Source organism: Erinaceus europaeus, chromosome 3 (assembly GCF_950295315.1).
Source record: "Erinaceus europaeus chromosome 3, mEriEur2.1, whole genome shotgun sequence".
Classification (NCBI taxonomy): Eukaryota; Metazoa; Chordata; class Mammalia; order Eulipotyphla; family Erinaceidae; genus Erinaceus; species Erinaceus europaeus.
The window spans coordinates 104,580,958-104,593,415 of NC_080164.1; the positions used below are offsets into that span (position 1 = coordinate 104,580,958).

Below are 12,458 nucleotides of genomic sequence, written 5' to 3' on the forward strand. Positions count from 1 at the left end.
ACTTCAGTTGGGTCTCTTGTATTTATTTGTTGTTTTGGGAGGAGAGGTTATTTAGGCCCAGTTTTTCCATGGCTAAGCCTTCTAGAAGTCCCCAGTTTGTTCTTGTTGGGTAATTGTGCAGATGTGGTTGAACATTGTCAGGGCCCACAAACCATTATATTTCCATGCAAGTTTTATTTACAGATATCCACCATTTTACCCCCTCAGGGTATCACCCATTTCCGTGAGAGATGAAACCCTAGTAACCATTACTATGGAAGCTTTATACCTTCCCAGAGTGCCTTGTTTTCTCCACCCCCTTTTCTAGCCAATCCCATCCCAACTTGCCACTTCTGGAATTTCTCCCATAAAATCCCTCCTGCTTCCACTTTCTCTCTCTTGCTCCTTTTTTCTTGTCTGCAACTGACCCAGAGAAGGGCTGCTAGGCATAATGGGAGGCGGCCAATTTACATTTTACTAGTTCTACATGGCCTAAACTGCTCTGCTTTTGCCCATTTTTGGGGTGTCTGTGTGAATAAAGATTTGTGTTCCCGCTCTGCTCTTGTCTCTTCTCTCTCCCCCGAGACATACCCCAACAGTTCTATTTTATATCTTAATGCTTTTCAGCCACCAAGTTGCAGATGATATTGTGACACCAAGTTGACTTCCCTGGGTAGTTGACCGCACCAATGTGTCCTGGAACCCCATATCCCCATAGCCCGGCCCTACTAGGGAAAGATAGAAACAGGCTGGGGATATGGATTGACCTATCAATGCCCATGTCCAGTGGAGAAGCGATTACAGAATTCCACATTCTGCACCCCATAAAGATCTTTGGTCCATACATCCAGAGCTATAGACTATGGAACCTACCAATGGAGGGGACTGGGTGTGGAAATCTGATGGTGTCAACTGTATGGAATTGTACTACTCTTGTCACACAATCTTGTTGATCATTGTTATTAATAAAACAAAACAAAACAGCTAAGAAGTGCTCTGGTGAAAATAATAATGGTAATAATTAGAACTGGTTTTATAAACAGTCTAGTAAATATGAGATGTACCTTAACAATAACAACAACAACAACAACAAAACTATCCAAGATTCCTGTTAAAGTTTTATTATTATTATTATTATCATTAGTGATTGAAAAATGATTGACAAGATTGTGGGATAAGAGGGGTACAATTCCACACAGTTCCCACCACCAGAGGTCCATATCCCAGCCTTCCACTGGAAGCTTCCCTATTATTATTATTATTATTTTTTTTAATTTTTTTTTAAATATTTATTTTATTTATTTATTCCCTTTTGTTGCCCTTGTTGTTTTATTGTTGTAGTTATTATTGTTGTTGTCGTCGTTGTTGGATAGGACAGAGAGAAATGGAGAGAGGAGGGGAAGCCAGAGAGGAGAAGAGAAAGATAGACACCTGCAGACCTGCTTCACCGCCTGTGAAGCGACTCCCCTGCAGGTGGGAGCCGGGGTTCGAACCGGGATCTTTATGCCGGTCCTTGTGCTTTGCGCCACCTGCGCTTAACCCGCTGCGCTACAGCCCGACTCCCTATTTTTTTAAAATAATTTTTATTTATAAAAAGAAAACACTGGCAAAAAACATAGGACAAAGGGAGTACAACTCCATACAGTTCCCACCACCAGAACTCTGTATCCCATCCCCTCCCCAAGAGCTTTCCTATTTTTTATCCCTCTGGAAGCATAGATCAAGGGATATTATGGGGTGCAGAAGGTGGAAGGTCTGGCTTCTGTAATTGCTTCCCTGCTGAACATGGGCACTGACAGGTCAATCCATACTCCAAGTCTGTCTCTCTCTTTCCCTAGTGGAATGGAGTTCTGGAGAATCAGGGCTTCAGGACCCATTGGTGGTGTTGTCTGTCCAAGGAAATCTGGTTGGCATCATGCTGGCATCTGGAACCTGGTGGCTGAAAGAAGAGTTAACATATAAAGCCAAACAAATTATTGACTAATCATGAGCCTAAAGGCTGGAATAGTGCAGATGAAGATTTGGGGGTCTCTATTTTGTAGATAGTTAGTAGGCCTATTTTAGTTATATTCCAAAGGGCCCATGACTATATTAGTGTCTTGCTGTTGTTGTTTTTTATTCTTTGCCACTCTAGGAGTGTGGACCAAAGATCTTTATGGGGCAGCAGAATGTAGAAAGCCTGGATTCTGTAATTGCTTCTCCGCTGGACTTGGGCACTGACAGGTTGATCCATAACTCCAACCTATTTATACCTTCCTCTTTCTCTACTGGGATAGGGCTCTGGAGAGGTGTGATTCCAGGATATATTGGTGAGGTTGTCTGCCCAGAGAAATCAGGATGATGTCATGGTATCATTTTTACCTCAGTAGCTGTAAAGTACTAGGATATAAAACAGAATAAATTGTTTAGTAATCAGGAACCTAAAGGTAAGAATATAGAAAATGATATTTGGGGTCTTCATGTTGTAAGAAGCTAGGAAGTCTATTTTAGGTTTATTTTATGGGTCCCATGACTTTATGTTTTATAGTAAACTCTTGAAATTTGGAAAGGAAACAATTTTGTTCATGATGAATATTATTCACATGATTTGGAATAGTTCATGTAATTTGATGGAATGACTGTAAAAATATTTTAGTTTTATATATCAGTATGAATTCATATTCATCGGAAGTTGTTTCTTTTTAAAATAGTTTATTGAGAGGATTGATTTACAGTATATAGTTGTTGATACATGTGTAAAATTTATCGTTTTTTTTTTTTTTTGCAAAACACTCTCACCCCGCCACTCATCAGTTGTTGCACACTTGGATTGCTTCCAACTTTTGTCTATTATAAATTGTGCTGCTATGAGCATAGGTATAAAGATATATATTTGGGATGGGTGTATTTGATTCCTCAAGATATTTCCACAGGAGAGGAATTATAGGGAGATAGGGTAGGACTATTTATTCTTTTTTTACTTTTTATTTATAAAATGGAAACACTGACAAGACCATAGAATAAGAGGGGTACAATTCCATACACTTCCCACAACAACTCCATATTCCATCTTTTTTCCTGATAGCTTTCCTATTCTTTAACTCTCTGGGAGTATGGACCCAGGGTCATTATGGAGTGCAGAAGGTGGAAGGTCTGGTTTCTGTAATTGCTTCCCCACTGAACATGGGCATTGACAGGTCGATCCATACTCACAGCCTGCCTCTCTCTTTCCCTAGTGGGGCAGAGCTCTGGGGAAGCGGGGCTCCAGGACACATTGGTTGGGTTGTTTGCCCAGGGAAGTCTAGTTGGCACCATGGTAGTGGGGTAGGACCATTTCTAGCCTCTGAGAGTTCTCCAGACTGTTCTTTACAGGGGATTGACCAATTTACATTCTCACTAGCTGTGCAGGAGGGTTCTATTGCTCCCACAACCTCTCCAGCATTTATTGTTATTGTCCTTTCTGATGTATGGAATTCTCATAGAAGTGAAGTGGAATCTCATTGTTGTCTTTATTACCATTTCTATGACTATCTCTGACTTGAAGCATTTTTTTCTTTTTTGATGAATATTCTGTTCACATCCTCTCCTCATTTTTGGATTGGGAATATATATATATATATATTGCTGAGTTTTGTGAGCTCCTTATATATTTTGGTTATTAGCCTCTTATCAGCTATATGGCAAGTAAAGATCTCCTGTTCTATAGTCTCTTTGTCTGGATGGTGATTTCTTTTGCTGTGCAGAAACTTTTAAATTTGAAGTAGTCTCATTGGTTTATTTTTTGTTTTGTCTTCCTTGCAATTAGACTTGTGTCATTGAATATACCTATAAAAAACAGATGGAAAGGAGTTTTGTCATTATTTTCCTCTAAGTATTTGATAGTTTCTGGTCTAACATCTGAGTCCTTGAATATTTGGAGCTTACCTGTGTGGTAAAATATAGTGGTTCAGTTTCGTTCTCATATTTCAATCCAATTTTCCCAACACGATTTGTTGCAGAGACTGCTTTCTTCATTTAATAGTCTGAAAAGGAAAAATGAACAATCACATTATTATCTCAGTAGACAAAAATGTTTGACAAAAATCAAACATCCTTTCATGATCAAAACACTACAAAAAGTAGGAATAGATGGGAAAATTTCTTAACCTAGTAGAGTGTATTTACATCAAACCAATAGCCAACAATTCCACTCAGATCAGGTATAAGACAGGGCTTCCCTTTATCATTCAATATAGTTTTGGAAGTCCTTGTCATAGTAATCAGACAAGAGAAAGGAAGTAAAGTGATACTAATTAGAAGAGAAGACATCAAACTGTTACTATTTGCAGATGATATGATAGTATACATAGAAAAACCTAAAGAATTCAGCAAGAATTTCCTATAAATTATCGAGCAATATAATAAGTTTCCAGGCTAAAAGATTAATATACAAAGGTTGGTCACATTGCTTTATGAAAACACTAAGTCAGAAAAAGAATAAATACAGAAATCAGATCCACTTTCAAATATCTAGGAATAAACCTAAGAAAAGAAGTGAAACTCTTGAATACTGAAAATTAAGAGTCACTATTTAAGGGAATCAAAAAAGATAAAAAGAAGCAGAAGTTATTTCTAAATATTTGAAAGATTTTATTGTTATTCTTATTCCACGTAGCAATGAAATATGTATCCTCTCAGATAACTCTTTGTAAATCACCAGAATGAAATTGTAAAACTAACACTTCAAATAGTCACTTGTGTTTTACTATATTCATCCTCATTTTTCATTTAAAATACTGAAAATTTAAATTTACATGTGCTTGTACTGTGGAGATATTTATGACATAGTCATTTTCAGTTGATAAATCTGAGGATTTATATTAGAAATGCCCTTTGAATACATCTCTTTTGTATTTTGACTCATAATGCCAATTTCATATGCTAAATGCCTGTGGTTATTTTAAGCCTAGCATGCTACATTTTTACTGTATTCACCATATGTTTGGAAGTTTGAATCACAGTACTTATATATTATAGATTTATACTGTTTATAACATCATCCCATCCCTCTCCTAAATCTTCTTTAGATGGAACTTCAATTTCTGACCCTCAGTTAACAGAAAGAAACCCTGAAAGAGTGTCCTCTGCTACAAACAAAGCCTGACTGTCTCTATTCTGTGTCTACCTCCCTACTGCCCTAATTCAGACACATTAGTACTTGGATTAGTCTTGCTCTTTCTGTCAGAAAAGAAGTTGTACTTATTTCTAAGTTTGTTTTGACAATAATGTAACTTGGGGCCTATCACAGCAACATCAGCTCAACAGTGCACAGGCAATGCTATCATATGACTTCATGTCTAGACTAAGAATGATTCCATCCCAGTTCCTTAAGCTAGTTCATTTTCTGGAAGCGAGTTGACATAAAGGGTCTGATTTGTACTGTATCTCCCTTCAGTTTATTGTCAACACAACTGTATCTATACCAACACTTCAAAATTTTTTATTATTTTAATGAGATAGACAGATGATATGGAGATATATAGATGATAGATATATAGATGATAGATAGATGATAGATAGATAGATAGATAGATAGATAGATAGATAGATAGATATGAAAAACAGACACTACTCAGCCCTGGCTTATGGAGGTTCCCAGAGTCTCAAATGAGTCTTTTGCAGAACCATGATGCTGTCTCCCCAGCCACCCCACCTTAAAAGTATTTTTTATAAATTTCAAGTTTATTAATTCTGCTTTTACTTTTAAATATTTTAAATTATCCTATGTATACCTGTTCTTGTTCTGATCTTATACAATTTCACAAATACTTAATTTTAATGGCTACTTTTTTCTTTTTTCTTTTTCTTTTTTTTCCTTTTCTTTTCTTTATAAAGTGAAAATATTGACAAAACCATAGGATAAGAGGGGTACAACTCCACACAATTCCCGCCATCAGATCTCTGTATCCCATGCCCTCCCCTGATAGTTTTCCTATTCTTTAACCCTCTGGGAGTATGGACCCAAGGTCATTGTGGGATGCAGAAGGTGGAAGGTGTGGCTTCTGTAATTGCTTCTCCACTGAACATGGGCATTGACTGGTTGATCAATACTCCTAGCTTGCCTCTCTCTTTTCCTACTAAGTTGGAGATCTATCCATACTCCCAGCCTGTCTTTCTCTTTTCTTAGTGAGGTAGGGCTCTGGGGAAGCTGAGCTCTAGGACATGATGGTGGGGTTGTCTGTCCAGGGAAGTCTGGTTGGCATCATGCTAGCATCTGGAACCTGAAAAGAGAGTTAACATATAGAGCCGAACAAATTATTGATTAACTATGAACCTAAAGGCTGGAATAATGCAGATGAAAAGTTGGGGGGGGGTCTTCATTTTGTAGACAGATAGTAGGCATATTTTAGTTATATTCCAAAGGGCTTGTGGCTATACTAGATTTTTTTTCCCCCTGATTCTGAAATCTGAAATGCAGGTGAATCAAAGTTATTGTCTGGGAGTTTTTTTTTCTTTTTTTAAACATCTGTGTTCTGTCTTTATTTTTAAATTTTAATTAGCTTTTGGTTAAAGAAAAGTTCTAAGAGAAAGCATAAAAAGAAATCCAACACCTAATTTCACACACACACACACACACACACACACACACACACACACACACACACACACACACACACATTTTTCTATAATAAAGTATTATGTAGGTGTAGCTTGGGGCAAGGGTGTGATCAATACATGGGGATAGTGAAGAAATTCACAAGAAGGAAAGTATGGAAAGGAGAGATGATGAAAGTATTAGAAATATACTGGCCAGAGAGTAGAAGACAGAGAGATGCCCTGTATATATAGAGAAAAAACTCAGCATTTACACAGGAAATCTGATGACTAGTATTCTTCATGTTCTTTCATCATGTTAGTTTGATTCTGATGCATTTTTAAAATCATATGTCCTATGGCCAGGTGTTCTGCTTGAGTAGGTGGAAAAATTGGGAAAGCTGGATGTGAGAATGAAAGACAAAAACTGGACACACTGAAAAATGTATCCTATTATGAAAGCAAGATAAGAGGTGTAATAACAGAATGTGCTGGGATGTATGCTCCTTTTCATACCTTTTGCCAAAGTATCTTCTTTGGAGTTAATAAGTTTAGCACTTGATATAAAGGTTATGTGATATTAATAAGTGATAGATCTACATATTTTAGACATCACAGGGATTTTGATACCTGTTAAACATGTTCAATTATGCTTATAACTTATAACACTTTACATTTACAAATACATGTATTAACCTTAGTGATATAAGTGCACAAAGTATTATATATGGTTCTGGTAAATAATTATACATTTATAAGTTCAGTATTAATTATGCATTTTTTCAAATTAATGGATAGTATGATTAATACATTATCTTGTGGTTTATAGCTCAGCACATTTTTAAGACATTCTGTTCTGAAGAAAACATTTAATGTCACTCTAACAAATCCAGTCCTGATTGAAAATGGAAAAAGTCCTATGACTGAAGGAAAAATAAAAAGAATATAGCTAGGAAGTAAATTTGAATCTTCAAAATGGTAGGTGTGCCCACCCTCAGGGAATCATCTCATTGCTGTGGTCTTTCTTGCCTGAATTTACTTTCACACAAAATCTCTGGGTCAGATAATGTGTTTCTGTCTGCAGAGCATTATACTTGTACTCCTCTATAAGACACTGGTAGTGGGGGTAGGGGGCCAGGCAGTGGCATACTTGATTGAGCATACATGTTACCATGTCCAAGGACCTTGACTTAAGCCTATGGTCCCTACCTGCAAGGGGGAAGTTTCATGAGCATTGAAGCATTGCTGCAGGTGTCTTTCTCCCTCTCTATTCCCCTTCCTCTCTCAATTTCTCTCTAATTCTATCTGATAGGTAAGGCAAAGTAAAATACATTATGCTTATGGCATTAATTTTTAATTAACATATTGAGAAGGGAGTTCATGCTTTTATAAATATTATCAGTATGGTCAAGAATGGACATTTTATTTGTGTACAATTCACTTTTCATTTGTCTTTAGTGCCAAGGTAGACTGCTTTCTTAGTGAGGGGAAGATAACAGTCTTTCTGTTACTGATTTTTATTACTTTTTAAAATTGTAGCAATGGGGTCTACAAGTGTAGAATGGCATTGCTCTCAGAACTTTTTCATTTTTAAAAAATATAGATAAAGAGGGGGTAATTGTGCATTAGACATTTTGCTTTTGTCTTCCCTTTGTGAAAGGGAACTGAATTTAAAAACTTTGATGTTATTGTGACCTAGTTACAGATGTTTTTAAATTTCAGTATGCCAGTTGCTACATGGAATTGTATTTCAGAAACTATTTATATATCAATTTCTAAGGAGCTTTATTGTTTATTATAATAATATGTAAATGTTTGTATTTGATACATTAGTAGACTAGTAGATTTGTAGATGCTATCTGATTTTCTTACTGCCTTGTAAACCTCCCTTAATCATGGTATCACAGTCCACATACTACTGAACATTTTTAAAATTTGACTATTTAAATTGAGATATAAGCCTAACATGCAAGTCAAAGCTTGAAGACTTAGTTTGACTAAAAAGTTGTATAGCATCTCATTAATAATGTTTTATATTATTGCATATTGAAATAATGATATTTCAGATAGCATTAGGTACATGGAATACAATGTTACTTTTTCAGTTTTTTCTACTAGGGCGATGTTATAATGCTATAAAGAGTTTGAAATACACATGTTTTGGAATTTTGACCTCATCAGTAAATTTAGCTTAAAAAAACAGTGCCTACAATACCAAAATAGATTATACTTTTAATTTTAGTATGTATTTTTATGACAGGGAGAATTACCCCTTAATTTATTAATCAATTTATCTATGAAAATACAGTACTTCCTGTAAGATGCAAAAATTTTAAAAAGTTTTTCATTTCATTTAAAAATAGTCTTAAGTTTTAGCAAAGTTAAAATAAAGGCTGGTGCATTAGCTCACTTGGATAGTGTGCTGCTCAGATGTGTGTACAACGCGGGTTTGAGCCCAGCCCCCACTGCATTATTGAGATAAAAATCTAAATAATTATGGGTAGAGTAGATATTATTATATGCAAGCTCACTAACTTAAATTACAGCAGGTCATTAGGTCAATCTACAAGTGAAGAATGCGATAAATATGACATAATGATCTCAGCAACAGTTAAACTGAATATGAAAATAGATATTTTGTGCAATTTTTATTTCCTTTTCATCTGAGGTCCTATAACTAAAAGAGTATCAATGTTTTGGAAGAGGTGAGAAGTACAATAGAGATAGCACTTACTGAAATAGTTTTTCATTTCCCACAGATGTATTCCAATAATGTAAAGATAAACTGACAGATTCTCACAGGAAAGTGATGCCATTTGGATGCTGCTCTCCATCAGCTGTTTGAAGGAATGTAATTCCTTTCCTAGCCTTCTTTACAAAAAACAATAATTTTGTTTTTAACCAAAAATATTTACTTCATTCTTTCTAGATATATATTACTAGTTCCTCCATTTAGAAATATGTGCTGAATAAAGACAACTGAAAGAAAATACTCCTTAATTAATTTATTTATTTTTATTATTTATAAAAATAAAACACTGACAAAACCATAGGATAAGAGGGGTACAACTCCACACAATTCCCACCACCAGAACTCTGAATCCCATGCCCTCCCCTGATAACTTTCCTAACCCTCTGGGATTATGGACCCAGGCTCATTATGGAGTGCAGAAGGTGGAAGGTCTGGTTTCTGTAACTGCTTCCCCACTGAACATGCATGTTGGCAGGTCGATCCATACTCCCAGCCTGTCTCTCTCTGTTATCATCTGGAACCTGGTGGCTGAAAAAAGGTTTAACATATAAAGCCAAACAAACTGTTGAGTAATCATGAGCTTAAAGGCTGGAATATTGCAGATGAAGATTTGTTTTTTAACTCGAAATTGTCTAACTAGGGAATGAAACTTTTTAACACATTGAGATCTATATGCTCTAGCTTATTGAAGACCTTGTTTTTTTGCTGTTTTGTTATTATGGAAACTACATAAAATATGTGTATTGTGTGAATTCAGAACTGTGGTACTTTTACGAAACTATAAATCATGAAATGCAATTTTTTCTCCTTTTAGTGTTAAGTTCATGATACTAAATGACTTAGAAAATTGTATTAGGCCATTTCTCTAGTGGATTTTATGTAAATTGAAATGTTTTTGTTTAGCATGTTTTCTTATATTAGATAAATTAGAATTCCTAAAGAATGGAATTCATTTATTAAATTCATATTTATAAACCTTCATTTTTTAGCTCTGTATTTTAAAAGTTATTTATAAAATTTGAAATATTGACAAGACCACAGACAAGAGGGGTACATTTCCATACAATCCCCACCATCAGAGATTCATATCCCATCCCCTCCCTTGAAAGTTTTCCTATTCTTTATCCCTCTGGGAACATGGACCCAGGGTCATTATGATGTGCAGAAGGTGGGAGGTCTGGCTTCTGTAATTGCCTTTCTGCTGAACATGGGCATTGGCAGGTGGCTTCCATACTCCCAGCCTGTTTCTATTTTTCCCTACTGGAACAGGGCTCTGGAGAGGTGGGGTTCCAGCACACATTGGTGAGTTCATCAGCCTGGCGTCATGGTAGCATTTGGAACTTGGTGGTGGTGTAATGGTTGATATTTTATGCCTGACATCTCTGGACGCAATCTGAAGTGAAGCATGCTAAGGTGGTACTGATTGCATTGAGTAAATTGAAATCAGCAAATGCAGTATCAATTGGTATAAATTGAGAGAGGAAAGCAGGAAAGTGATTCCAGGACTGGGAGAAATATTGTTTTTATAGAGAATGGGGAAAGTTCCTGCTGTCTTAGGGATAAACTTTCATTCTAATGTTTATTTATTTAATATTGATTTGCTTATATATAAGATTATAGAAGTGTGTTCTCACAACTATATGTGTGTATATAGCTTACTTTACCCACCAACAAAATTCCTGGCTTTATATTAGAGAACCTTGTGCCTCCTTTTTCTCCTATCCCATGTCACCTGGATCACCAGAGACATACTTACTTCGTTCACCTCCAGGTCCATCCACTTCCATTTATTCATAATGATGCAGTGCCATTATTTGAAAAACTTGAATGCATATCCCATAATTAATTTTGTCCTGTCATTTGCTAGTAGGTATTTAATTCAACTCTATATTTTGACTATAGTACTTATATGGAAGTGAATTTGTTTGTTTGTATCCTTTTGGATTAATATATTTTTTTCTTTTTTTCCCCATTTTTTTCACTTGTGATTAATAGTGGGTTACAAGATTGAAAGATTACATTGTATAGTTCCATACCACACCCACCACCAAAGTTCTATGTCCACACCTTCCTGTCTTCTAAAGATAACCATCATAGTTGTTACAAAGTCTAGAAATGGCTTGTTTGCTTTTTTCTTTTACAAATTCATGTGTATCAGTTTTCTATATTCCACATATGAATAAAACCACCCAGTCTTTTATCTATTTACCTATTTTGCTAAGCATAATTATCCCCAGTTCCATTCATTTTTCCCAGAGAACACAATGTTATACAGAGCAATATTTTATGGATGATATATCCCATAACATTTTTTTAAAATTTTTTTTATTTAAGAAAGGATTAATTAACAAAACCATAAGGTAGGATGGATACAACTCCACACAATTCCCACCACCCAATCTCCATAACCCACCCCCTCCCCTGATAGCTTTCCCATTCTCTGTCCCTCTGGGAGCATGGACCCAGGGTCATTAAGGGTTGCAGAAGGTAGAAGGTCTGGCTTCTGTAATTGCTTCCCCGCTGAACATGGGCGTTGACTGGTCAGTCCATACTCCCAGTCTGCCTCTCTCTTTCCCTAGTAGGGTGGGTCTCTGGGGAAGCAGAGCTCCAGGACACATTGGTGGGGTCTTCAATCCAGGGAAGCCTGGCCAGCATGCTGGTGGCATCTGGAACCTGGTGACTGAAAAGAGAATTAACATATGAACCCAAACAAATTGTTGAGCAATCCTGGACCCAAAGCTTTGAATAGTGGAGAGGAAGTGTTAGGGAGGTACTCACTGCAAACTCTAGTGTACTTCTGCTTTCAGGTATATATTTTGCAGTAGTTTATAGATACGTGTGAACATATGCTCTCTCTCACAGAAACTGGTGTATATCTAGGTTATGGGACTTTGTTAGAAAGTGAACCACCTGAGATGAAATTAGAGTGTATTATAAAAGGAAAGGTCTCACCCGAGTAATGAAGCTGAAGGGTTGTCATTCCACACGTGAAGTCTCTGGACACAGGCTGAGGAGAAGCATGTTGAGGTGGCAATCGTTGCTTTGGTTAGGTTGTGATCGGTGGATGCAGTATTATTTGGTATGGATTGGGAGACGCATAAGGGAAAGTGGGCCCTATCCAAGGGTTCCAGGACTGGGGGAAGTAGGGGCTCTATAGTGGAGAAGTAAGGTTCCT

General features: G+C 36.5%; 1 protein-coding gene across 1 annotated transcript in view; it reads left to right on the forward strand.

Annotated features, from left to right (window-relative positions):
- The window catches only part of STPG2 (sperm tail PG-rich repeat containing 2), a 374,050-nt gene extending 364,550 nt beyond the window's left edge, over positions 1–9,500 (forward strand). The window contains exons 13-14 of the mRNA XM_060187713.1: positions 7,361–7,509; positions 9,291–9,500. Of these exons, the coding sequence (XP_060043696.1) occupies positions 7,361–7,480 (120 nt within the window). The 3' untranslated portion in view covers positions 7,481–7,509; positions 9,291–9,500. The remainder of the gene's footprint in view (positions 1–7,360; positions 7,510–9,290) is intronic.
- The last annotated feature ends 2,958 nt before the right edge of the window (positions 9,501–12,458 follow it).